This window comes from Mus pahari, chromosome 8 (genome assembly GCF_900095145.1).
Source record: "Mus pahari chromosome 8, PAHARI_EIJ_v1.1, whole genome shotgun sequence".
In the NCBI taxonomy this organism is placed as follows: domain Eukaryota; kingdom Metazoa; phylum Chordata; class Mammalia; order Rodentia; family Muridae; genus Mus; species Mus pahari.
Window position 1 is genome coordinate 108,213,477 of NC_034597.1, and position 26,800 is coordinate 108,240,276.

At 47.4% G+C, this 26,800-nt stretch overlaps 1 protein-coding gene across 5 annotated transcripts in view; it reads left to right on the plus strand.

Annotated features, from left to right (window-relative positions):
• Positions 1-26,800, plus strand: part of Farp1 (FERM, ARH/RhoGEF and pleckstrin domain protein 1) — a 237,565-nt gene that overhangs the window by 181,499 nt on the left and 29,266 nt on the right. For all 5 annotated transcript variants that reach the window (XM_029541596.1, XM_021203293.2, XM_029541598.1 and 2 more), the window contains exons 6-13: positions 5,841-5,938; positions 9,365-9,479; positions 10,302-10,449; positions 12,334-12,429; positions 13,777-13,940; positions 15,147-15,215; positions 17,363-17,438; positions 18,330-18,585. In XM_029541596.1, coding sequence (XP_029397456.1) covers positions 5,841-5,938; positions 9,365-9,479; positions 10,302-10,449; positions 12,334-12,429; positions 13,777-13,940; positions 15,147-15,215; positions 17,363-17,438; positions 18,330-18,585 — 1,022 coding nt within the window. The remainder of the gene's footprint in view (positions 1-5,840; positions 5,939-9,364; positions 9,480-10,301; positions 10,450-12,333; positions 12,430-13,776; positions 13,941-15,146; positions 15,216-17,362; positions 17,439-18,329; positions 18,586-26,800) is intronic.

The window sequence follows — 26,800 nt, forward strand, 5'->3', positions numbered from 1 at the left end:
GGCCAGTGAGTTCTCTGCCAGAGCCTATGACAGTCCTGGGCCAGTGAGTTCTCTGCCAGAGCCTATGACAGTCCTGGGCCAGTGAGTTCTCTGCCTGCTGTATGCGGGCTTCCAGGGCAGGAACACGGTGCTGAAGCAAAGCTAGAGCCAGCCCCAGCTGCGGTCGGTCGGTAGTGCGTCACTGGGCCCTTTCCTGGTTTGAAAGTCAGAGGCAGGAGTCTGGTCTTCCCATCTGAGGTTCTTATTTTACATACAGTTTGCCTCTTTTTAACTTTAGGGTACCACTGTCTAAATTTAGAGTTTCGGGGGTCTTGTTGGCTTGCCAGCTTATCTGCCAAGACTGATAAACCCTGCCGGATGGGTGGGGCAGGTTTTTATTTTCTGCTTTTATTTTTGGCTCTCGGCATAAACGAGTATTTGAAGACATGCTTTTTCAGAAATCCCATTCTTTTGGCTCGATGATAAGCAAAATCAATCTGAGATTTCTATGCAGCCGCGTCATTGTACCCAACACAGTTTGATGTTCAGGGAACCCGCTGTGTTGAGTCTCCCACACTCTCAAATTCCTGTGTAAGCAGACATATCATGATGGTGACTATTGAGATTTTAGTGGAAGGAAAAATGACTGACTTTAAAGCCACTTTACTTCATTATCAATCATGGCTGTAAAGAACCCGGGCTGCAGCAAAACATGGTCTCCTCCCCTTGGTCTTGTAGGCACAGATGGAAGAGAGAAGGGTGGAATCCATAAGCACTTTAGAGCTACGGTCACATAAACTTGCTAGTGTTGCATGGTAAGGAGAGGTGTCAGGACACGGGGCCGTGAACAGGGCCTCAGGGGAGGACATGGGGACAGGAACCCAGCAACACAGCAGAGCCGACTGCAATTAGCAGGACGTAAGTCAGTCTAGGTTTGCAGGTATGATGTGTGCCCTCCAGGAATAGCAGGCTGCTCATTTTCCTATAGATAGATTAAGTTGTACTTTGCAACTCGACGGAAGCTGTATTCCTTTCTATTTATTGATCTGTACATCCAGTGCAGTCAGTGGTATGGAGAAGACCTGACTCTTGGGGGTTCATGTTGAAAACAGTAACCAGGGACTCCTTTTATAAGAAATTCTAGCTTTACGTTTTCTCTCATTTAACAATATTTTATATGTATGAGTGTTTTGCGTGGATTACCACATGTGTGCCTCGTGTCCTGCTGCCTTCCCCCCCCTCCCCCCGAGGCCAGTAGAGGACATCAGACCACCTGGAACTGGAGTTAAGATTGTGAGCTGCTGTGTGGATGCTGAGATCCAAGGCCTCTGTGGAGCAGCAAGTGCAGTTAACCACGGAGCCATCTCTCCCTCCCTGCCCCTACCCCCACCCCCAGCTTTCCTTGTGGCAAAGCTCAGAATTAATTCTCTTGTACTGATGAACACACTTGGATTTTCCTGTTTCTCTGTGCCTGTCTTCAGTAGGGTCAGCTGCTGTTCTCAGTCAAAGAATTCTACCAGAATTCTGTTACAGACCGCCTGCAGACGTCCCCATTGACTAGCAGGGAAACTAAGTTAATTTTACTTAGAATAGAAAGACTATGAAGACCTTCCAAATGAAACAAATCAAGTCGTCGGTGTTTTGCTGAATTAGAAGCAGGGGGGTTGTGTGTGTGACATGGGCCTGTAGTCCCCTGAACAGTCTTCTGGCCACTCCCACTGGAAGCATTTTGTGCTACTGTTTACATTTCGCTGCATTTAGTTAGTGCCTTCTGAGTAAGTGAGCCCGGGCTCCCACGGGCTTGATTGGAATTGCTTCCATTTATAGCACTAAAGGTGTCGCTGAGTCTCTGGAAGCAAGAACAGCCAGTACGTTCTGCTCACAGCTCCTATGGTTAGGAGAGGCCACCGTGTCAGTCCAGAAAGCTGTTTCTCATGTTACCCCAGCCTGGGAACAGAGACTGAGCATAGGCAGAAGAAAAGCATGTGTCCTCCACGTATGTGTATACACTTCCAAGGCCCTCTGTTGTCACACAGGCCTCTCAAGGTTGTCACCCAATACTCACAAAGCCTGCTAGACTCTGGCCAGCAATGTCCCAGAACATTGCTCTGTAGACACTGGACCATGTGTTTGAGTTTATAAATATTCAAGGTGCAGTGCTTTTAAAATGTAACACACACACGCACACACACACACACACACACACAACCCAGTTCAGAATTAAGGCCTGTAGCTCTGTGAAGTCTTGGGTTTGGTGAGCAGTTACCACTGCCTGATCCGCAGCAGAGTCCTGCCCTTCCCCGGAATCCCTGTGCTCATGAGCAGGTTCGTTCTTGTTTCCACTTTCCTTCCCTTTGGTTGTCTGGTGAGAGGCAGGCAGTGGGTGGTGAGGGCGCACCAAGCAGGACACGCACAGAGCAGGACACGCACTAAGGAAGGAGGTTGCAAAGGTCACCACTGTCGGCCGCCAGCTACCCAGTGTCATGATAGATTTTTTGCTTACTATACAATGACCACGTTTTTTGGTTCTTTTTTTTTTGTTGTTGTTGCATCTTTTTAGTTGTTAATAATGAACTGTCTTAAGCAATTTAAAGAAGATTGGTTATCATTTTTTAACACTTAATATTGGTGACCGAATTGTCGCAGTTACTTCCTCCCATGAATTATCCTGTGTGATAAATCTGTTCTTTGATAGTTTCACACATGTGTGTGATGCGCATTCTGACCAATCTCCCCTCCCCTCGTGCACCTGACCTACTCCTGTTGACTCACAACCTGGGTCGCTTTTCCACATGCATGTCACGTGGTTGGTTGGTTTGCTCTGTATGAATGAGGAGGAGAGCCCACTGAGTTTAGCCACGGCTGTCTGTGTAACTGTAGGTTTGGAGTAGTTCATTTTCCACAGCGATTGTGCTGGGTGGACTCAACACTGAATCCCATCTAGTTCTTATGGAGGTACTGTGGACAGCCTTTTTCTTTTTAATGAGTGAAAGCCCTAAACAACATAGAACGGAGCATCAGGCTAAGTAGCAGAGCGCTTGTCTGGCGAACTCTTCTATGGATGTAAAAGAGCTCCGTGGCCATGACCAAGGCACCTATGACCATGGAGGCTCTGGAAGAGTTCATTTGGGCTCGTGACTCCGGGTGGTTAGAGGCCATGGTGGCCGAGAAGAGACTACGTAGAGGTCGCTGGTGGTGGCCGAGCAAGCCAACTCAGAGCTCACATCTTGAAGCACAGGCAGGAAACCAAAATTGTGAACTTGAAAAGTCAGGAGTCTTTAAACTCTCAAAACCTACCCACAGGGACATAATCCTTCCACAAAGCCACGCCTCCTGAACCTCCCCAACTGCACCATGAAATGGTGACACTGTGAACTGGCGACCAAATATCCAAACATCTAAGACTGGGGGGGGGGGGGAAGAGGGGGGGTGTTCCCATCCAATCACCACGCCCACCAGGTGTGAGACCCGAGGTTCCATCCCAACGCCATAAAAATATAATAAACCAATATTCTGGTGTACAGAGTAGTAACCGTGCTTTATAGAAAGATAGAATGTTTAATTAGGAACATAGAAATAGTTCATTCAGGTCGTGCATCACCTTAGCATGATATCCCTTCTGATCCTACACATTTAAGCATGTACTTTACATGTTACATAGTGCCTTCACCAAACCCAAACGCCTCTGCTGCACCCCAAATGTTGGTTTTTTTTTTTTTTTCTGTGTTTTCTAAATTAAGACTAAGTGTGATGGCGAATGCCTCTAATCTTAGCACTTGGGAAGCAGAGGCAGGCAGACCTCTATAAACTCAAGGCCAGCATAGTCTGCATAGTGAATTCCAGGCCATCTGAGGCTACAACTGCTTAGTGACCTGTTACGCTGATGGGACTCTCCCTACGCCTCTCTCAGTCCTTAAGTTTTCTCTCCTAGTCCAGCTTGGCTCTTCGGTTTTCCTCACTACACTGTTCTTGGACCACAAACATCACACCTCCCTGATTGGTCACCTCACCTCCTTTTGCTGTTCTCCTTATTCTTCCAAACCGGTGTATTCTTAAGAACTGGAAACTTGTTCTAACGTCTCTGTGGATGCAATTTAACATTTTTGACCAGAATCTACTCCAAATGTTCTATATGTCACTAACATAGTGCTGAGATTGTACAGTAGAAAGAGGAGGTGACACTCAGATCTATCCATTGGGAAATAAATAATGTCCTTAGCATCCAGCTTTCTAAGTGAATTTTTTTTTAACCAACTGACTCTCCAGAGTGGCGTTCATTAGAGGCAGTTGAGAGGGGGGGGGTTCTGTTCCTGTTATCCCCTCTTGGGTCCTGTCAAGTCAAACTTTGCCATCTTCTTGACCTTTCTGTCCATCCTAATACTAATTTGCCTTCAGCCACCACCTGTGTGTGTGGTGTGTTGTTATATACATGAATAAATGCATGGACACCTATATACATACATGTATGCATTGTATCTTGATCATATCTACCCCAGGTCTCCTATGTACTCCACCAGTGTCCTCTAATACACTCCCTTCCCTCCTTGAGTCCTCTTGGGTTTCTGGTTTTGTTTTTGTTTTGGATTGGCTTTAAGAAAAATTAGAAGAGATTGCTCAGTGGCTGCTCTACCAGAGGTCCTGAGTTTAAGTCCCAACATGGTGGCTCGCAATCATCTGTAATGGGATCCGATGCCCTCTTCTGACATGTCTGAAGACAGTAACACTATACTCACATACATAAAATAAATAATTCTGTACGAGAAAAGAAAAGACAAGACAAGACAAGACTTCACTGGGTGTAGTTAGTGCTGCCCACTGAGAGGTTGGCCGGGCTTGCTGCCTTGACCTTGTGCAGGTGGCAAGGTCCACAGTGAGTTCGTTGGTGCAACAGCCACGCCATGCCCAGAGTCAGCACTTCATAGTTCTCCTCTCCATCCTCTGACTCTTAAGTTCTTTCTGTTCCCTCGACTGTGACGTTCCCTGAGCCTTGGTGTGGGGAGGATGTCAATGTCCCCTAAAGGGCACCTGCTCACTGGCCGCTTCTCTTCGTCAGTTTGACCAGCCATGACTCTCTGCATCACTGCCCACTGCAGAAGGAGGCTCCTCTTGCCAAGGCCGAGGGGAACTAAGGGTGTAAACATTAATATTTAGGAAGCATTTTTATGACACGTCCATTTAGCAAAACAACAGTAGTAGCTCCCCGTCTAGGACCTGTGACTCCTCAGGCCACAGGCTTACAGTTGCAGTCATGAGTTTCCCCGGGAAGCAGGCTTCAGAGGGAACCGAGGCTGCTCTGTGTGAGTTCTGAGAGTGGTAACTGTGCTGGTTAGCATCTGCCTCCTCCACTTCACCTGCCTTTCTTCTAGGGCAGGCTTGGTGACAGCCTCACACCTGCCCCAGGGCTTCACAGCTAGGTCCTTAGGTTCACAGTGGTCAGTTACCTCTACAACCTTCATGCCACCAGTGTACCAGTCAGTGACCTAACTTTGGGCTGCAGAATGTGATACATTCAGTTCTTTTGTTCTTTTTCACTATCCTTCAACCACTGTGGATTTGTAAATCTTTATCAATTCATAATTTATTCATTCATAAATATAATCCTGTATGCTTCAGTTCATTTTAATAATTTTTGTTGTGGCCAAGTTGTCACAGGTTTGGCTTTAGAGGCCCTTTCAGGCCTCGTATTTAAGAGGGTAATTCTAAGCCCACTGTTTCCTTCAGTGCCCTTAAAGATTCGATAGGCTTTCTCCTTAGTTAGTTTTACATACCTTTCCTTAGTTTCTTACTACTGTCGAGAGGAAGCCTACTTTGAACACCCTCCAGCTCCTTTGTATGACCTCCATCTCTGTCGATCTTTACAGGTACCTGTTTGCTCTGCAGGTGAAGCAGGACTTGGCTCAAGGCAGGCTGACGTGTAACGACACCAGCGCAGCTCTCTTGATCTCACACATTGTACAATGTAAGTTCTTTGCAATTCCATTGGGAATAGGGTTGGAATCAGCACAACAACTGTCTGATTGATGAGAAGTCACAGAAAGAGCATCTGTGTTATTTTTGCTATTACTATGGGTGCCCCAGTCAATCGCATCCTTAAACATTAACTTAGAATCCAGGACTTCTGTGTTCTGGTGATATTTGACTTTTTTTTTCTTTAAGGACAAATATAGAATGTTAACTCAGCATCTCGAAAAGAGAAGCTTGGGTGGACAATGAACAAGCTCACCACATCTGCTTTGTTCCGTTCTTGGATTTAGTGTTCTTCAATGGACGTGAATCCTTAGTGTCAGGACACAAAACTGCCACAGGTTTCACTGAAGTCTCCTACAAAACTTAGAGCCTAGCTTCACTGCACTGATGATAGTCTCATGTCAGACTTGCCTAGTCACTAAAATTTATCCCCAGATCAACGCGTGCCTTCAATGGCCTTTGCAGAATCACCTAGGGCATCGAAGAATCCAATTCACCTCCTGCCCATGTCCCCACTTAGGGACAACAAGAGAAGTTCTACCTTCACTTTCCGACGTCAGATCTTTCTGCTGTTGGTGACTGCTGTACACTTCGCACCCCTCACAGGCCGCTGAAAGGCTGGAGCATACTGTGATGTGTGTGGTAGAGATGTGGTGCCTGAGCTGCACGTGGGCATGGTACTGTTGTGTGAGTCAGCAGTGTGTATTAAACAGCACATCCCTAAATAGAGTCGGTCCATGCAAATGTCTCATTGTTTCAGGAGTCTGGCCCCAGATGTCCCTTCAGAGCAGCATGCAGTGATTGCTGATTCTTTGCTCACCGACTTTGTAAATCATGATTATCCTTTCTAAAGACTTACTTTTTAAATTTACATGTATTTATGTGTATGTCACAGGTGTGTGCGTACCCATAGATGTCAAAAGAGGCCGTAAGACTAGCTGGAGTTATAGGCAGTTGGTGAGCCTCCTGAATGAGATCCGAACTTAAGATCCTCTGGAAGAACGAAAAGTGCTCTTAACCGCTGAGCCATCTCTCCAGCCTCTGTTTATTTCTATTTTTTAAGTGTTTGCCTCCATGTGTGCATGGACACCGTAGGCTGGGTACCCACAGAGGCACCAGAACTGCACAGGATTCCTTGAAGCAGGTGCCTGCAAGCTACGTATGAGTTCTGGGAACTGAGCCCAGGTCCTCTGCGAGAGCAGTAAAAGTGCTCTCAACCGCTGAGTCATCTCTCCAGCCCCCATCATCTATCTTGAATAACAGGAATCAATTGTGCTTTCTCAAGACCAGATAGAAGAAACTGTAGAAAGAAATCAAAGCTTCCCTTCAGGCAGCTGATAACAGTGTCTGTAGGCCAGGGCAGCCTTCAGCTCTGTGCACTGTTCTCTGTGATGGAATGGGAATTCAATCCAGAGAAGGTAGTTAGGAAACACCGTCACCCACCCGTTATGACAGAGGAAGCCGGTGAGTGAACTCCATCCAGGCGTTGCTGGATGAGTTTACACAGCTTAGTGCAAGACAGGTATTTAGTCTCAGTAGGGTGGCGTGGGGCAGCAGACTTCATGCTTGATGACAGTGGGTGAATAGACCGGATGTGGCAGACTGCGTGATTGAACAGAAGGTAGCAGCCACACTCTTGCTTCCCTAAGCAGCAGGGTCCCTGCGCTACTTTCTGGTAGTTTGTTACACAGGTAATAAGATGCACAGGAAAGGCTCCCAGGAGTCTGACAGACCTGCACTCAATGGTGCTCGTAAGGCACAGTGGTTCTTTTGAACAAGGGCCTGACGTGTGCGCAGTACAGCGAGTTCATTGCCAGACATAGGTTGAGGTTGCATAGGAAAGCACATTGTGTTGCCTGTGGATGAAAAATCGACGCAATTACAGTCTCACCTGTTATTTCCAGACAATATAAGGAATTTTATAAACTCTTAAGGCAAAACAACAACCACCACATTAAATTGTTTACCTTTCCTCCCTCTTACGTCTCTTCTTTGGTAACATTTCAGGTTTTTACATGTCCGGCTATTCCATGTAAGAGTTAACTCCTTTATCAGTTAACTCCTAGATCTATTGACACTAAGTCATCCAACCATCACCCACATGTGTAGAATTAACTACTGAGAATGGAAGATGGAGAGGAGTAGCTCCCAGTGCCCCATGGCATACTGGATAGATGTGGTTGACAGCTGGATAGCTGGATACTTCAAAGTCACTATTAGACAGGATTTGTGTCTCAGAAAAGAAATGATGAATTCTAAGTTGATGGTTCATCAATGACCTGATGATTTCTGTGGTTTTGGAGTTTTGATTAACACACACACACACACACACACACACANANANANANAGAGAGAGAGAGAGAGAGAGAGAGAGAGAGAGAGAGAGAGAGAGATTAACAAGAATATGTTTTTATTTTAACCCCAGGTGTGGGATATGGGGCTGCTTCAAATTGTCCACAGCAGGTGACTATGATTTGTCTCAGGCTATAGCAAGGGCATGATTTTGCCAGCTGCAGATAGTTTCTATGATTGTGTTATGTTTAGAATTCTGGAAACTTTTCAGAGGGTATACAAATGCTAAGACCCTGAGAGGTAAGATGGGTTATTGGTTGGTTGTTGGTAATCATGGTTTGTTAAGTAGTTGTGCACAAAGAAGAACCAGCAAGAAGAAATTAGAAGGCAGAGGCAGGTGGATTTCGAGATCGAGGCCGGTCTGATCTACAGAGTGAGTTCCAGGACAGCTAGGGCTATACAGAGAAACTCTGTCTTGAAAAACAAACAAACAAACAAAAACAAAAAAAGAAGAAGAAATTAGATATCCTGCTTTCGAATATCAAACTTGCCCCCAGGAACATGACACCCTTAATCAGCAGGAAGTAGCCTACAAGCCATGTTGCCCCCATTCAGGGACCAGACTTTATTCAGGGATCTCTTTCCTTGCCCTTCAATCCTTGTTTCTGTCCTATCTAGTGTTAGGGGGTTGAAAAGGTGGAAGAAAGGTGTGGAGAAAGGCAGAGGAAAGAAGAATCCACAAAGTAGGAGAGCTGCTACAATATCACTATGGGTTGCATGTTGTATCAAAACACCATGCTGTTCCCTTCTGGTGTGTGTGTGATTACAGGTGTCCTGATAACCTTAAAACCAAAAAGAAACCAAAGTATGTGTGACTAAAAGATCAATAAGTCTAAAGTTTCCTTCACAACTATTAGCATACTGGAAGAATAGCAGTCACCTTCTGCGTGGCTCTAATTGTGAACCATGGTCACATCCCACTCTGAGGCAGAGGCTGCACTCCATCTCCACCAGTTGTGCTTACCTGGTGTCACCTGTCTGCTTTGTACTTGCTGCCCAGGGATTATAACACATTCTGAAGAGTTTATCCTATGTGGCCCTTTTTATTTTCTTTGTTTCTTTGTAGCGGAGATTGGGGATTTCGATGAAGCTTTGGACAGAGAACACTTAGCAAAAAATAAGTATGTACCTCAACAGGATGCACTGGAAGACAAAATCGTGGAGTTCCACCACAGCCACATGTGAGTCATATACATGGATTGCTATTGTGCCCCAGCTGCTGCTGCCTGCCTCCTGGCACAGAGAAGAGCATGCGCTCACATACACACACCTTCATGTTATGTGATGTGGAACAAAGTCTGAAGGAAGGAGTGCAGAGTCTCACTAGGGTGTTGTGGTCCATTCTGAACTCTTAAAAAAAAAAAGAAAAAAAAATGCAAAGACCAGTGGTTGAGATCCTAGCTGTGAAACAAGAGTGACCCAGGAACATAAAGGAGAGGGTAAGGCTTGCAGGCTGTTGGACAGTCATTCTAACAGAGCATGGGAGGTATGTGTCAAACCAGGCACCGTGTTAAATACGGGGACACTTCAGAACTTTTGTGATAGCCCCAGGTTCTGGCCTTTGCTTCGATCGGGAGAACGTCTTCAAAGGATACTCAGCGCCTCCCCTTCCCTCCGTGGCTCAGAGGCAGGCATTTGTACCTAGCAAAAGAAGAAACATAGCTTGACATTCTGCTCTCAAGTTCAGCTTACTTAAACTGGCTGAAAACTTGCCTAACAGAGAGAGGTGTTTCACTTTTACGTGACCCAGAGGAAACTGAGATTCCGACGGGCTGGCTGGGCTGGAGATAGACCTCGAGGTTTTGTGTTACTGCATAATAGGGCTTTTGTCCTTGCTGTGTGGCTCTGGGGTTAGCCGGTGGAGGTGGGTGTCATCTGATCGCACAGCCTGTGGCTTGCCGTCAAGTGCCTTTTATTTCCCAGGAGAAGCTGCTCGATCTCAAAGTAATAGACATGGGGGATTCAAATCCCCTGGCCTTTCTCTTCCCTCCTTGCTTTGTCAGTGGACAAACCCCGGCAGAGTCAGATTTCCAGCTCCTGGAGGTGGCCCGTCGGCTGGAGATGTACGGAATCCGGTTACACCCTGCCAAGGACAGGGAAGGCACCAAGATCAACCTGGCTGTCGCCAACACTGGAATTCTAGTGTTTCAGGTGTGGGGAACACAGCACCTCTCCCTTGGGGAGGGAGGGAGGGAGGGAGGTGAATGGGCTCTCCTGCCCAGGCTCACATGGGTGGCCAGGCTAAGGCCTCTAGTGGATCTCTTCAGGTAAACAAGAAAAGTCACCCCTCCAGACCTTCAGCTTTCAGGTGTTTTGTCTGTCTGTCTGTCTGTAGACCTTACAGATCTATAGAACCCAATGACTGCCAGTAGGCCTGTACTGAGAACACAGTGTGCAGGAGCGATGACCTCAGGCCCCAAGTAAATGCCTTCTGTACTCAGAGGTGACATCTTGACACTTAGTTAAAATTCAATTCTTTTGGTTTTTTTCCTTTCAAATTAACTTGTGTTTGATCGGCTTATTATATCGACGTTGCGATACCCAACTCTAAAAGCACATGTGCTTTTCAGAAAGAAGAGCCCTGCGTGCGTGCGTGGCCCTTTTGCAGCAAGACAGACTCTGCTCATGCATTTTTAACCTGCGCTTAAGGGCATGTGCCCCTTGCCCTTCAGCGAGCCTGCTCTCTATCCTTGGCTGAGGGGTGGCTTTATTTGACCAATGCTGTCCAGGTGCTAGGTTCCTTCAAGTGTGATTCTAAGGCCTGCACATGAAGAGCACAGCTTTGTAGGCTCATTTGCACAGACATTTGAGTCTTGTGAAGCTATAATAAGGAGCATTCCTGTATTGGTAAAAACCCTTTTCTGTTGTACAAAACCACCAGAGCTACTTAACAGATAGATAGGAGAAAGGTTTGCAACATTGCAGTTTGATGAACTAAAGTTCCAAACGGCACACACGTCTAACCCACTCCACAGTCTCTATTTAATCCCTTACTATACATACACTGTCAAGCATATATACACTCTCAAGCAGATACACACACACATGCACGCATACACACTCAAGCATAAACCACACACACACAAACATACACTTAAGCATACACGCACACTTTCAAGCATACACACACTCTCTCTCAAGCATACACACACACATACACTTGAATTGTAGCAGTTCTTCTACATAGGATCAATTTATGGCACACATTAAATATTATACACTCACAACCCTAAAAGTTGGGGCTTGGGTCTCATCCTGATGTGATGTAAGAAGAACATTTTGAGGAACAGGATGATATCTGAGAAGGAACCACTCTCCACAGTTTTTAACCTTGACAGATAATCCACAAATACCTGATTTTAAGGAACAATAAAACCCAATATTTATGTATGACCATTAAATTTCCAAACCAAACATTTAAACATTTCTGAAAGTCATAAAGACAGAAAAGAAGTACCACAACTGAAGTTAATGTGCTTTGACTTGTGTTAAATATGATCAAAATATTGAGACTTGCTGGACCATTTAGCGGTGTAAGAATAAAGTGTTGTGGGACCAATCTTGAAGCCTGTGACTGGTTGCCCCATCCTACCTACCACTCAAGATGATGCTCATCGGCTCTGTGTACATTTACACACACGTGTTGCACACATACATGTTGTAGTTTCCATTTCTGTAAAATGAAGATAATAAATCTGTCTCACTGAGCTCTGTGTGTGGTCTAATGAGATCCCATCTAAATAGACCTTAGTACTGGGAGAGACAGTTGTTATTGGTGTGGTGGTTGCCATGGTTTCATTTTTATTTATCTTCTTTTCATTACCTTGACCAGTGCCTTCCCTACATGAAAGCAGGCATGGTCTGAATGCCAAATTCTGTAACTAGTGAGAAATAGCACTGTATGAGTGACTGGTATCCAGTAGACACAGGGCCTGGGAATCTTCCTGAACGACTGGCTAACCCTCCGCACTCTACCTGCGGTTCCCATGTGCTCACAAAGCCTGGCCTGGCTCACTGGGTACTCTCCTTTCCTAGGGCTTCACGAAGATCAATGCTTTTAACTGGGCCAAGGTGCGGAAGCTGAGCTTCAAGCGGAAGCGCTTTCTTATCAAGCTGAGACCTGATGTGAATGTAAGTCACTGTGGAACGTAAGTGTGGGACCGGCTGAGCTGAGATGGAGTGGGTTTTGCCTGTGGGTAAGGTCTGTGTTCTGCAGAGATTTCCCAGCAGCTGGCCTGTAGAGGTGCTCTAGGAGGATCCAGGAGCTTGGGAATGCTTTTGCTGTCATGCTGGGTTCTTGGTGAAAGGATAAAGAGGGCACATAGGTGCTGACCGAAGGAGACCATTTCTCTTCCAAACAAACAACTTGAACTGTGTTATGGCTGCATGTCTAGCCTGTGGCTCTGCCCTGGGACCCCAGCGTTCTGCCATGTTCCTGCCATCTCCTCCCCTGCTTAGTCAGACGTGGTCCTGGCTTGCTATCTCCCGCTGTTGCCCTTACACTGTCTTAAGAGCTCATTCTCATGGGTAACTACATCTTCCCAGTACAGAACCCCCAAGGGTGTTGCCCTCTTGGGATGGGTTCCGGGAAGAGAATAGGGTCTTCTTTGTCTGCCAAAAGCCACACAGAAGAGACGGTACATTCCTAATGCCTGTCCTACCTGCAGTGTGGATCGAGTGGAAGCAACCCCCCCCCAATATAAAATGATTCTCTGTGGGGAAATGCAGTTCCAGTTCCAGAAAGCCAGTTGATATGGGAACAACTACAGCACACACTCTAAGCTGAGTTCTTGTGAACTGATGACAGCCCCCAAACAGAACTGCTAGGAATGTTAAGGACTCTGGTGACCTGTGTCTCTGTAACATGCCCACTGAAATTGGAGACACTGAGTACAAAGTTACCATGTTTCTTCCAGAATCAAAAGACATGTTTGTCAGCTGAGGATCATTAATACCCTGGTACCCCAGGAGGGAAGAAATTTCATTTCCTCTGTGACTCTTGGGGCCACTTGGGGACCTGTGCCATCTGCTATTTTAAAAAAATAAATAAATAAATAAATAAATAAATAAATAAATAAATAAATAAAGTGGAATTAAGAGTTCCCCTGGACAGGAGCCATGGGGAAGAAAACAGCAGAACAGACCCAGTTTAGATATTTTAAGGAAGGGTTGTGTTAATACTTGAACTACTTTTTAAGGAGGCAGCAGAAGCCAAGAAAACACAGTGTGTGTATGGATGGACCTACTAAGAAGTGCTATCACCCCACTGAGGCTGCGTGCCTATTTCCTCACTGGGATCGAGCATATTTTGCTCAATCCTTGAACTAGCAAGACACATGATTACAATTGTATTGGACAGATTCGTTTCTGTTGTTATTGTTGTTGGTTTTTTGTTTTTTGTTTTTTGTTTTTTTCCTGTTTCATCAGAAAGATGATGAGCATTGCTGGGGAGACAGAAGCTGTGTTTATTCCTTTCAGAGCTCATACCAGGACACCTTGGAGTTCCTGATGGCCGGCCGAGACTTCTGCAAGTCCTTCTGGAAAATATGTGTGGAGCACCACGCCTTCTTCAGACTCTTGGAAGAACCCAAGCCAAAGCCAAAGCCTGTCCTCTTCAGCCGAGGGTCATCCTTCCGGTTCAGGTACGGAGGCCCCTTCCTTCACAAGCCTGTTTGCTCTTCACGGGAGCAGTTTCCTAAGGCTTCCTCCACCACAGCTGCTGTGATTCACAGCAGATCAACAAGGCAAACCGTGGCCGGGGTTGTGGCGGATGGAGGCACTGGCTTGCTTATCCCAGCCGGCTCCACCTTGCCTTTCGAGTTCTGTTTGAACCCTCGAGAACCACTTAGGCGTCTGCCAGTCACAGTCAGATCCCAGCACAGTGTTCGGATGGGTTTTTTTTTTTTTTTTAATCATTTAAGGATTTCGGACATGGATAGAGTGTGTTTTGATCAAACCCATTCCCCGCTCTTTCTCCCCCAGTTTCTTGTGTGTGCCGGCCACCACTCTTCTTCCCTACCTCTCATACTCTCTTTTAAGCCCATTGTGTCCACGTGGCACTGCCCGTATAGGCCCCAGGGTAGATCATCTGCCAGAACCCAGACAGCCTGTAAGAGGCTGCGCCCTAAGAAAACTGGTTTGCTGGGTGGCGATGGTGGTGTGTGCCTTTATCCCAGCACTTGGGAGGCAGAGACAGACAGACGAGTTGGAGGGCAGCCTGGTCGGCCAGGCTCCAGAACAGCCAGGCTACACGGAGAAACCCTGTCTGGAGGGAAAGCACACAGAGCAAGCAGAGTCACTAACTCTCCCCNCCCCCCNCCCCCCCCCCCCGTCGATTGCCTGTAGTTTCTTGTGTCCGTTTATTTTTTATTGGTTCTAGGAACCTGAACTCGGGCACCTTGTACATTCCAGGCCAGTGCTGTTCCACTGAGCCAGTCCCCCTGGCTGCTCTTGTGCAGAAGGAGTTTATTTATAAAAGGGAGTGTCTCATTTGTCGTAGGTGTTGCATCACAGACTAGTGCCTAGACTGGACCATCTTGGGTTTATATTATCAGTCATTTTTCAAATGATGCTGACATTCCACTGTATAGAGAACACTGGCCTAGATATACGCAGACAACTAAGTTTTCCCCATCCTTACAGACTGCGCAGACTAGACTCCTGGGACGGCAGCTTCACAGCCAACCGTGGTTATCAAGTCGGTTTATTTAATTAACTGCCTTCTCTGTTACATATAAGGAAAATATCGAGAAATCAAATGGCTCCCTTGGGATTGCTATTCTTGTCACCTGGCCAAGAGGCAAGCACCCCCATGACACCTCCCTTTACTTCTGTGGTCTTCCTTTCAGTGGTCGGACTCAGAAGCAAGTTCTTGATTATGTCAAAGAAGGCGGCCACAAGAAGGTGCAGTTTGAAAGGTAAGAGAATGAAACGCCATTCTCTGGGAATATCTTGTACGTCTTTGTCCAGCCCAGGGCAAGTTACGCTCAACCTCAGCAAGTCAGGGTTGGATAAGAACATTTTAGGACCTCAGTTACTCACTCAAGATAAGATGTCCTGAGGACATAATGACAGATGAGGGAGGAAGAGCTGATACAGACAGGGCTGAGTGGGCCCAGAGCAGAGATAACGGGACTTCACAAGCCTGTTCTGGTCCTCAAGGAGTCCTTACGCACTTGGAGGTGTGGTTTGCCGATGTTTCTTGTTGGGAGAGAAGCTGCAGGGCTTGTCGCTGTTGCTGCTGGTGGCAGATGCTTGTGTGTCCTGGTATTTGCCAGGCACTGTTCAGGGGCCCGTGCGTCATACTGGTTCTGCATGGTCTGTTATTTCCTGCTTTAAACCTGAAGACCCTGAGACTCTTGTGCGAGTATCACGGGTCTCCTAACTGGAGCGTGGCCCCTGGCCCGCTAGCTGCAGAGGCTAGAAAATGTCAATGCTTCTGGGCCTCCCAAAGGGGGAAAGCAGTGCCCGAGCGGGACTGGGACGAAGGCCAGGAGTGAAATGATGTCCTAGGCCTCCCTAAGCCTGGGGTATTTGTGTTTAACCCTCTTCTGCTTTTCGTGAACATTTGCCCCAGCATAGAGACGGGGTGTAGCAGACACTTACACTCTTACAACTTGGCATTAACAACTGCAGGCTGGTCTGCACTGCTGGCAATCTGAAGAGTTGAAAAGATCCCGGTCAAAAATGTACATCATAAATAGTATATAAAATAGCCTCCAGTCAAAAATGTACATCATAAATAATATATAAAATAGCCTCCAGTCAAAAACATACATCATAAATAGTATATAAAATAGCCTCCAAGCTACGTGTATAAGGGGAACAAATCAATCTCAAGTTCAGTTTAGGATCCTGTCTCCAAGATACCACGTTTATAAGTACAAGTATCCCCAAATCCAATTACTTATGTTCCAAACTTCAGGGTAAAGGATACACAACCTGTATCAGTATTTTGGCATACTTAACTCTTGGGTTCTTTTTATATGTTGCTACAGTGACTAGTAGAAAAAGAAACTAGTTTCCAAAAGAAACGTCTAGATTTATGTCTTTTCTGAAGTTCAATACTGACATACTTGTGTGTATGGGGGATTGCCCTGGGTGTGTGAATTTTCATTTGTATAAATGCTGACACACGGCTTGTAATAGTGCTGTACTCCATATCCACGGAACAGGCGTTAGAACCTTGTCGCCTACTGAGCTCATGAGGTGGTGTGAGTACATTTGACTTGACATGGAGCTCCGGCGAATCAGAGCATTCTGTGTTTCATCGGGCCCGCTCCCTGTCAACAGATGTTCAGGTCATTTTAATGCTTTATCCTAATTTTGCTGAAATAAGTCTGGTATGGTTTCCCGTGTCCAGGATCCAGAAATGTGACGCTAGGGGGCTTTTTCCTATGTATCAAAGCCGCTAGCTCACCAGAAGCAGCCTTGCCTGTATACCAGAGGTTAGTAATCCCATGATTTTCTTAGATGATTAGCAGTTACCATGTTGAAGACCATGCAGGAGGTAGACGCCCTGGGGCCTTTCCATGTGAAGAGATGTGTGCACAATGGAGTGGAGTTATACCATCTCATGAGTTCAGTACTTGAAAGTCTGTAATACCTGTTCACGGGTAGGGGACAAGATAAAGGGCCTGTACTGGTTGCACTGTCATCTCCAACGGCTCTGTTTTCTTACAGGGGAGCCTTTTTCTCCTGGTCTACATTGTATAAGATGAGATGGTCTTTGGTCGTTATCCCTGTCATAGATCTAGAAAATACTGAAGGAAATGTACAAACGGATGTATTGTTAGCTTGCAGATCAGAGCCTTGGATGCCTGGTGTCTACTCCTCCCTCTTGACTTTCCCCATAGCCAGCAGGCAGTGCTCATTCTTAGTCCTTCAGCAGCTAGAACAGGATTCTGAGGAGAACATAGTGTTTTCCACACTGGCGTTTGGAAAATATTGTATGTCTTTTACATTGACGAAGAAAGTTTTGGGTACTTTCATGCTTGAAGTACCCAAAGTGTTTCATTTAATCAGAGTTGTCCTGACTTTAGCTGCCTTGTGTGATTTCCCTCAGAAAGCACAGCAAGATCCACTCTACTAGGAGCCTTGTCTCACAGCCCACAGCACCGAATTCAGAAGTGCCAAAACAGGTCAGTGGTGGGCATGAACAACTGTGGGTCTTCCCTTCACTTCTTGTGCTTTGTGCTTTCCAGTCCTGTCTCCTTTACCTCCGGGATTTGGCATAGACAGTCCTGAGCTGGCTTTGGGCTCTGCACCTCATGCGTCTGGGGATTAAAGCATACGTGGCAGTCCATGTCTGCTGTGTAGTTAACTGATGGAGACTAGGTAGGCAACTACTTGGCGGAGTTCCTGTTTGGACGGCCGAACTTCTTACTAGGAAGCCCCGGCTACTGAGTCCCAAGGTCATGTTGTGGGGCAGTGGACAAGCAGCAGCAGGAAACATTGTCCCTCTTGCTCTGATGGTGGCAAGAGCTCCCAACCCAGGGTTGGTGGCTTAGGATGTTGTTCTCAGTATTTCTCTCCGAGATTAAGAATTTGGTTGAGAAAGAGCATGAAGGTGTTTTCCTTATGCGACTTCAACACCAGCTGTTTACCCATCATGTTACCCTTTCTCCCAAATGCAGATGTCTGTGGCTTTTCTAGGCTCTTTGTTATATAGCCATGATGGGCTTCTCTGCCATCCCATTGACCCTTGCTAGGGAAGTTTTCATGGGCTGAAAAGACCATCTGCTGCATAGACACTCTGGAATCTCCACCGGAGATGAGGGTCATAGCAAAGTCAGTTTAACTCACGTTCTGGGGACCCAGCTGGAGCACCTCTCCACCCCGAAGGAGCCCTGTAGATCATGAGTTTCGTTTTTGCCTTGAGCATAGGTTGCATTCTGGGGAGGCAGCCATGGGGTCTATGTACCATTCCTTCTAGCTGAGGGGACACTTTACAATTAAAGCCGACTCCTTTGCGTTTCCCCCACTCTGGTATAACCATCTCCCTCCATGCTTTTCCTGTTCGCCCTACCCAGTCTCCACAGAGCGCAAGCCTTACGTTTGGAGAAGGTACCGAATCTCCAGGTGGCCAGAGCTGCCAACAAGCAAAGGAAACAAAAGTCTGTACCTTGGAGTCGGGACCGCGCCAAAGCCCCGCCCTCCCTAAGAGCCCTCCAGGGAGCAAAGCTGCAGAGCAAACCACCGCAGTGCCGCCAGAGGAAGAGGAGGAGGAAGAGGGTGGCAAGGATGGCATCCGGCCAAGTAACCCTCAGCCCCCGCAGCCAAGCACAGGTCCAGCATCCCGGGCTGCTGGAGGCAGTAGCAATTCCATTCCCTTCATTGACTGTAGCGATGTAGATAGTGAATATGACCTTCTCAGAGAACCAGGGTCCCAGTCACGGTCCCAAACAAATGACAACTATGAAGGTGATTTGACCAGTGGTGTTTATCTACTGTCCAGGGATGAGAGGGGAGCAGGGACCAGGCACAGGGCTTCCCCTCCCTCTACAAAGTCCTCCCGGCCTCCTTCAGGAGAATTCCTTGATGATGATTCAGCAGATATTACCTTTGATCTGAGTGGGAGCCCTGGGCTCCCAAGACATAGCTCCCTGATAGATGAAATGTTCAGGGCCTCCACTGGCCACAGCCCCCTGGCCACCCCACTGTCTCCCTGCAGCAGGAGTTCAAGTCCAGATATGAGTTGGGATAGGACTAGGTCCCAAGGCTATGTTTCTGAAAATGGGCATGACCTTCAGGAAAAGAGTATGGGAGAAGATACCGTCCCAAAGCAGGGTCCTCTGTACGAAAACTGCTCCCCCGCCGCGCAGAGGCCATACTTGAGGAATCTTCCTAGCAGGTACAACAAGTCAGAGACAGACCCGCTCATCCTTAGCCAGGCAGCCCCCACCCCAGAGGCCACGGAGAGGCGTGATGACCAGGGGGAGGAAGGGTTGACCCACATGGCCACTCCCCAGGGTACGATGCTAGCCAACGGGACCCAGTCCGCAGGCCCCACCTCAGAGGTCGCCCTCATGCAGGCTGTGGGCACTGACAGTGCCTCCGGCCAGCTGGCACCCCTGCAGGTGACAGAATGCTCCACTAGCAGCGGAAATGAATCTAGTGATTCAGACTCCGCAGTGGCGGCGAGCCCTTCAAGGAAGTCCCCAGCGCTCAGTCACCCAACAAGCCCGAGTTCCCCACGCAGGAGGAAGGGTGAGACGGGCTTGCCGGGCCTGCGGCTGGGTGAGGAGGGAGGGGAGCACGAGTGAGGAGCCTCAGAGTCGGGTGGTCAGCGGTTGGCTACAAGGAGCCACAAACCCAGGGATGCCACAGAGGGTCCGTTCTAGTGACTTGTTTGTTTTTAGTCGATGTTTGCTAGGTGACATTTGGGACGACGGGCACATATTTATGGGTCATGCCTGACTCCCCAAACCTTTAACGAACACGAACTTAACACAAGTGGCTTGCCTCTTAGTACAAGGTGTACAGCAAGCCCTAACAAGTTACTAGAGGTCTGTTTTGCTCGTTGGAGGCAGTAATACCTTATGAATCCGGTAGCGTGAACAGTGTGTATTATATCTACATGGTAATTTTCTGTGCGTGCAATTGTGTGTGCAGGATTTTGACTGAAATGTCCCTGAAATCACAGAAAAGTGTTTTAACTGTCTGTCCCCTCTTTAAAAGTGGGGGGCCGTTTTCTGGGCCCCATGAAGAGGCAGAGACAAATCCAAGTGGAAGTTGATTGCTAGCTAAGATTGTGTCAGTAAAATCATACTCAAGAATAGTGGGTGTTTTAGTGGGAAGAATCTGGGGGTCCTTCTGGCTGCCTGGGCTTTCTGTGAACTGCTGTAAAAGCCGCCAGAGCTCTAGGAATAGCCATTCACCTGCAGTTGCTTGTTTGATTGGGTTTTCATTGCTGGGTCAAATCATTAGGGGTTTTTTTAGGAAGTGGCTTAATGCTGCTGAGTGGTAAGGTAAGGGGAAATGAACACCTTACCATAGGCACTGTTGTCTCCAGCAGGTCAGCCGACCGTGCACCTGCCTGGCTGCCTGTCAGTCACAGGCTGCTCTGCTCCATCACTGCCCTGAGGTTTATGTGTTCCTTATGAACAGTGACCCCACTGGGAACACAGACACCTTGATATTTCTATGACTTCCTTAAAATCATGGAGGCCTCTGCCTGCCACCCAGCCTTTCTGCACTGTAGATCAAGGAGCTGGGCTTTTAATTCATTCTGTGTGTTTTCCCTAACCGTGCTGTGGCGTTACCTGAGCCATTGTTGAAGTGAGCGATACCCGAGTCTCAGCCAAGAGTTGGGATCTGGGCTCCAGCTTGGCCTTCGCAGGTGGCTCTGTGGGTGAAGCCAGGGCCCTGTCCCCATCAGCCATGGCGGCCCCGGAGAGTGTATTGGAAGGTAGTGAGAACGTTAACCAAGCCACTACCTCGGTTGCTGGAGTGTGAGGAATACACAAAAGCCTCCATTTGTACTTTTCAGTCTTTGATACTTTTTAACCATAGAACAAAATTTTTAGCTCTGAACTACAGAACTTTGCAAAGAGTTGTAAAGATGCTGCATCCTTGCTGAGCTGCCGCACTGGAGGCCTTAGGAGCCGTATCACAGTGGGGAAGCTGGGCTCATTCAAGAAGTGAGGCAGAGCTTAGCTTATGGATCTCAGAGAATCTTGTCAGCAGGAATATCGAGAGGCCACGTTTTAAATGTTGAGAGACCTCATCCATATTTATGCAAGCATGTTTGGATATTCCTGGTCGGCTGATTCAGTGGGTGATTGGTGGATCACACTGACTGGATAGCGGTTGGCAGTTGTTCACTGAAGTAGTCCACTCATACCTTGCCTTAGAGGACTTACTTCTAAGCTCTACAGAGGCGTCAGTCAGCAGTCACCTACCAAGCCTCCACTGTGGGTGAGCGAGCTCATTCCTGTGGAGTTAGTTCAGTGACTTGGCTAGTTAGCCAGTGTTGTGCCTGTGCCGCAAAGCTGCCCAGCCCCCCAGTCGCCTGACTTCAACCCTTTCCTCACGTGGGACCTTTAGGCTCCACATTTTAATTCTGGAGATGCTTGTCTGCATTTCTAACTAGAGCTAGATGTGAAAATCCTGGATGATAAAGACAATTAGAAGCAGGTAGCTGCCCTTCATTCTGTGGGGTGTTTGCAGTTTGAACGTTTCTGAATCTGCTGTCCGGTCTTGGGAGAAGCCGTCAGTTTGCTGTAGGAAAGCTTGGTCAGGCGGGAGCTGAGCCGAGTGGACCTTGGTTGTTTTAATTGTGACTGACCCTGGTCTGTTTAAGGAACTTTTCCTTATTTCTGCTTATACAGAAGTCTGATACCTAAATAGGAATGAGCTCTTTTAGCCTTGTAATGTGATTGCCCATCCCGTGGGCCCGGGAGCCTGTCACCTCTTTCCCCTTGTGCCGCAGCACGGTTTTTCTCCTGATTGGTTCTGTGCCAACAAAGCCAATTTAACTTCCGTTTCTTAGCTAGTATTTAAGAAAGCAACGGTCCCAGCAAACTAATAGTGCCTAAAAGAACTGGGGGCAGGTTTGTTCCAAAGTCCCACATCCCATCACCTGAGAGTAGTCACTAACTGTCCTTACAGGAGCTTATCCTCTGGAAGATTCCAGAAGTTAGTCAGTCAGAGAACGTGCGTGCCTGCAGTGAGCTGAGTGTAGCAGGGTTGCTGAGGTGATGAACTGTCCCCAGTGTCCCTGTGCAAAGCTCAGCAAGCACCAAGCCAGCCTTCCCAGAACTCCCCATTCTCTGACCCCATGACCTCAGGCTCCAAGGCTTCTGAAGCCCACAGTCTCCATCTGGGACTTACAAAGGGCCTACATTTGTGTGACGTTGAACTGAGGTGAGGGAAGCCGGTGACAGGGTTGACTGTCAAAAAACACAAAGCGGAGACCAGAGGGCTTCCTGAGACCTGACGGTCTCTCCACCGCAGCATGCACGGTGCAGGCCTTGGGACTGAAGGAGGAGCCTGGGCCTTCGGGCCTTGCCTACTCGCTGCTGCTCTGCTCACGGCCAAGGGTGGGAGACAGAGAAGCTCGGAGTCTAAGCTCCTCACAGCTGCTCTAGGGCCCCTTACGTTGTGATGTTATGTTGGATTTTATTTTGAAATATATAGAGAGGTTTCCCATGTGGATCCTTGTTAAGAGCAAACTGAAAAGGCATGAAATTCCTTTAGCATGAAGAAATGAATGCACTTAATGAGTTCCAGAGCCCAAGCTGAACGGCCTCAGCCTCCGAACCAGCCATCTGGATGCCGCTGGTGGTATTTTATTAGACAGGCATTCCATTAGAGGAAGCCAGACACTTTCCTATATGTGTGATTCATATTCAGGAATTTCTTACACGTCCATCTCCCCCCACCCCCAATCTCCTGCTCTTTGGCCCTGCGCTTAAAATCTGAGTAATAAGACTTTTTATCTCCCCAAGAACATCTTTGAAGATTTAAACCAAGTAATGAAAAAAAAAAAAAAAGTCCAGGCCTGAAGCACCAAGATGCAGAGTCAGCCCCTGGCCTGCTGAGTCTACGCAGGGCGTCAGCCTCAGAAGTCAGCCTGGTTGAGCATTGCCAAGCTTTTCTTTAAAAAAAAAAAAAAAAGAGGATTAAAATCCAGATAGGAAACATTTTTAACATTGGTGGAATGATGGTCAGTGTGCTTAGAGGTTCGTTTTGTTCACTTTTCCTTTTTTATCTAGAGTCCCTGACCACATGAGTTCAGTCCGCTTTCCCCACTTACAGTGCTTTCTGCCCTCTCTGAGCAGCGCTGTGCTTGGCAAAGCCACAGCCCTCGCTGAAGGAGCCTCAGAGGACTCAGCCTGCAGTCAGTCAGTCAGGCTTGGGTTGACTCAGCGTGCCTCTGTCTTGATCGCTTGGCTTTGCCTGAGTCCTTTACGTGGGTTAGCTAGAATGTCCATAGCCACTGTTACACTCCCATGGCAAGCTGTTTCCTGGTCCTCTCTCCCATCTGTACGCATCGCTCCTCTGAGTTCCTCCAAGGTTTCCCTCCGTCACAGTGCATGGCTCAGGTCTGTTCTGCTGTTGCTGAATTCTGCGAATGAAGTGCAAGAGTTTTCACAGTCATCCATATATTGAGCCAGTTTCTTTAAACTCAAGGACTGTAGCTTCATGCTGGCCAAACACACACACAGAGGGAAAGGTGTGGCTGGTGGACCTCTCTGTAGGAGCTAACTAAAGACATTGACTTTGGTAACACCGAAGAACTGATTGGCACTGTTCTTTCCTTGTTGGTTTAATCCACCCCTTTCCCATGTGACTAGCTGAAATTAAAACAGGGAAATGAACTCACTGGAGACACCAGGTACTGGATGTTAACACAAAGGCCTGGCAATCAGGCCAAAATTAGCATGCCTCTTAATATCAGTTTTCTTTTCACTAAAGAGGTAATAATGAAAAGCATTTTTTTTTAAAATTCCGTAATGATTCAGATGTGGAATCAGCTTAAATCAAAGATCCACATGGTCTGGTCGCCACCAATGGACAGAAAGCTGTGTGGTATTTCCTTTAGTAGCCTAGAGAGACTTCCAAGTATGTCTCCTGGGAGCAAGGGTGGAAAGTGTGGGTTTGCGTGTCAGCCAGCCGTGGCAGGGACAAGGAAAGGGGTAGGTCTGTTGGAAGGTCTCCATCAAGTGAACAGCATAGCGCTCTCAGAACGCTCAGGTGAGATCTCTCACCCAGAAGCACGTTGCTCTCCAAGAAAACAATTGAATACCCGACCAGGAAGAAGCTGGGGACGCGCTTAAAACTCTCTCGAGATCTCCACCCAGCCTAGGCTTTGCTTGGTTCAGGGTGACTCCGTTGAGCCCATGATGGCCATTGGGCACAGCCTGGAAGGGGGCTCCCCTGCATGTTTGAAGCCTAAGCTGGTACTGGAAGGCAGCTTCCCGTGGAAGGCAGCACCCGGACTTCTTCCTAAGGGCTCTGGGCTAGGTTAGCTGCTCTGCGATGACTCCAGATGACAGTTGTTGATATGGAAAACCTGCCCTGTAGTGGTTGGGATGGAGTTCGAAAGGTCGAGTCAGGAAAGCAAGGGTTGGTGCTGCACCTGTGCACACTGGTGCCAGGCGGCTCTGCAGCTCCCTGGGCCGGTTCAGAATATTCAACAGTGGTGGGAAATGGCAGAAGGCAAAGCATGTGGCTAAGGCCCTTACAGAGTCTGGAGGCGGGAATGGGGCACACAGGGTACAGGGAGCTTTGAGGTATCGGGTCTACACCAGGCTGAATCTGGGTAGTCAGCGGTCCCCAAGGTACTGGCCAGTCTATCATCCCTTGTGATGAGTGTCTGTCTCGTGCAGCTGCACCCTCAGCTCCCTTTCCCCTGACTGCCAATGCCCTTTGTGAGAAGCAAGGCCTTGGCCCTCTGCCTGCAGTGTTACAGAAAGACCGTACTTAGTTCTTCAGTTACCAAGAATGACCACTCTCTCCAGGAGCACCTAGAGGGCTTGAAGGGTCATCCATCCCTTGCTCTCACCTCTTTCCGCCTTGGAAAATTGCTGCAAACCTCACTAACCGAATCTCACCAGCCCAGCCTGTGTTTTTAACACAATTTCCTCCTGTTCTTTCTGTGTGTGCTTTTAATCCTTGAGGTAATAATATGCTGTATTAAAATTTTCTAATGCACTGAATTAATTCTCAAATAGAAAAGGCTGGGGACTTCATTCTCATTTGTCATTTGTTTAATAAATTTAAGAAACATTCTTTCCATTGTTCCACTGTATACAGTTTTGTCAGCATGTGCCTACCTACCTGGGAGAAGATGCTCTGTTTTGAACATTGTCTTGATCCTTGGAGCATGGCATATCTTCTGCCCCCTGCACTGTTGGAACGCTGTTTGATGTCTTTTCTTTAAAGCAACCCAAAAACCTTGCCTAAATACCAATTTGTACCTAGAATACACTTTGTAGAACACAGCAGTCAGCTCACCCAGCAGCACTTTGACAGACCAAAGCATGGTCACCCAGGCACTGGGAGAAGTGTAAGCTTGGCTTTTGTGGCCTCATCTTCTCTCAGGGCCCTGCACCATATAAGGTGCTGTGGGGTGGGGCAAGAGAGCAGGCTCACTGAAAGGGGGGCAGATGTCAGTGGAACAGAGCGCATCTGAGACAGCACCTTATGTTGGGAGCTCACACAGCCGCAGGCCCTCCTCCACAGGCTGGGCTTTGCTTTTCCCAGTGGGAGTGAAACACCTGATGCTGATTGGCTTTGGTGGGAGGGAGCGGGGCGTGGCATCTCCAGCAGGCAAGCTCTTTGTCCCCTGAGTGCGCACCCACAACATGTGCTCCTCGGATGCACCCTGCTTTCACTTCTGCCTGTGCTTCTGTATGGAGCCTCCGCACAGCATGGACTCCCGTCCCCCGGAATGCTCTCTGTCCTCTCGGATAGCCATGAGTTTGGTGACTGAGCATGGAAGACCAAACTCATGTCAAATGTTTGCATGGTGTTAATATCGTCTGTTACTCTGAACTCAAGAGGCTTTCCTAAACCTCGTCCTAACTAGCGTCTTGCTGTTAACAAACAAACCAAAACCCTGTTTGATGTAACTGTTCTTTCCCACCGATGGCTAAAGCTTTGTCCTTCCTACAAGATGGTATACTAGACTCCATGTTCCTCATCCCCACAGTGACACCAAGTTCACAAGTTATCCCCCATCTTCAAAGCAGGATTCTCCTTTTACGTTTGCCCTATAAGTAAGAGCAGCCTTGTGTGCTCTCTGCCATTTGACACTGAGTGACAACACCCTCCTCTGTGTGTGTGTGTGTGTGTGTCTGTCTGTCTGCGAGTCTGGCATCACTGTGGCTTGTCTGAATGGCTTGGTGATGAAGTATGAAGTGGATGCTTAGCTGTGGTTGAGCTCCCCTTAAAGGACGCTGGTTCTGAGGAACGCATGTAACTTGCCCCCAGCCACCTGAGGTGTCACGAAGAGGACACCATCTCTAACACTGGTAAACTGTGACCTCACTCTCCCATGTGGGAACCTTGCCATTCCAGCCTGCTGTTGTCATAGAGTCTGTTGGGCAGGGACCCACCTCTGATGCGGTGTGGGGGTGACTTTCTTGGGTGGTTAGTGCTCGGGATAGATGATCTCATTCGAGATTTCATTATCTTCTTTCTTAGTGGGAAGTCGTGAGTTTAAAAAGAGCCCGCGTTTCTTCTGGCTTTCCTATGTATGCCTCTGGAACACATTCTGAGTACGTAGGTAAAAAAATCTATATTTTAGAGCCAGGTAACAAAAGATAGGATTGTAGCATCTAAAAACTTGCAAAAGAAGTAAGTTTATTCGGGGAATAGTAAAGAATTTTTGAAAGTAGGAATTATCAACACCATCAATGTTCTTGTTTTAATAACTTATCAAATAACAAGTTTCTTTTTTTTTTTTTTTTTTTTTTTTTTTCATGTTTATTTTTTTTTTTTCTCTTTTTGCAGGAAAGCAACCCACACAAATAGCTATCTAGTTAAAAATTAG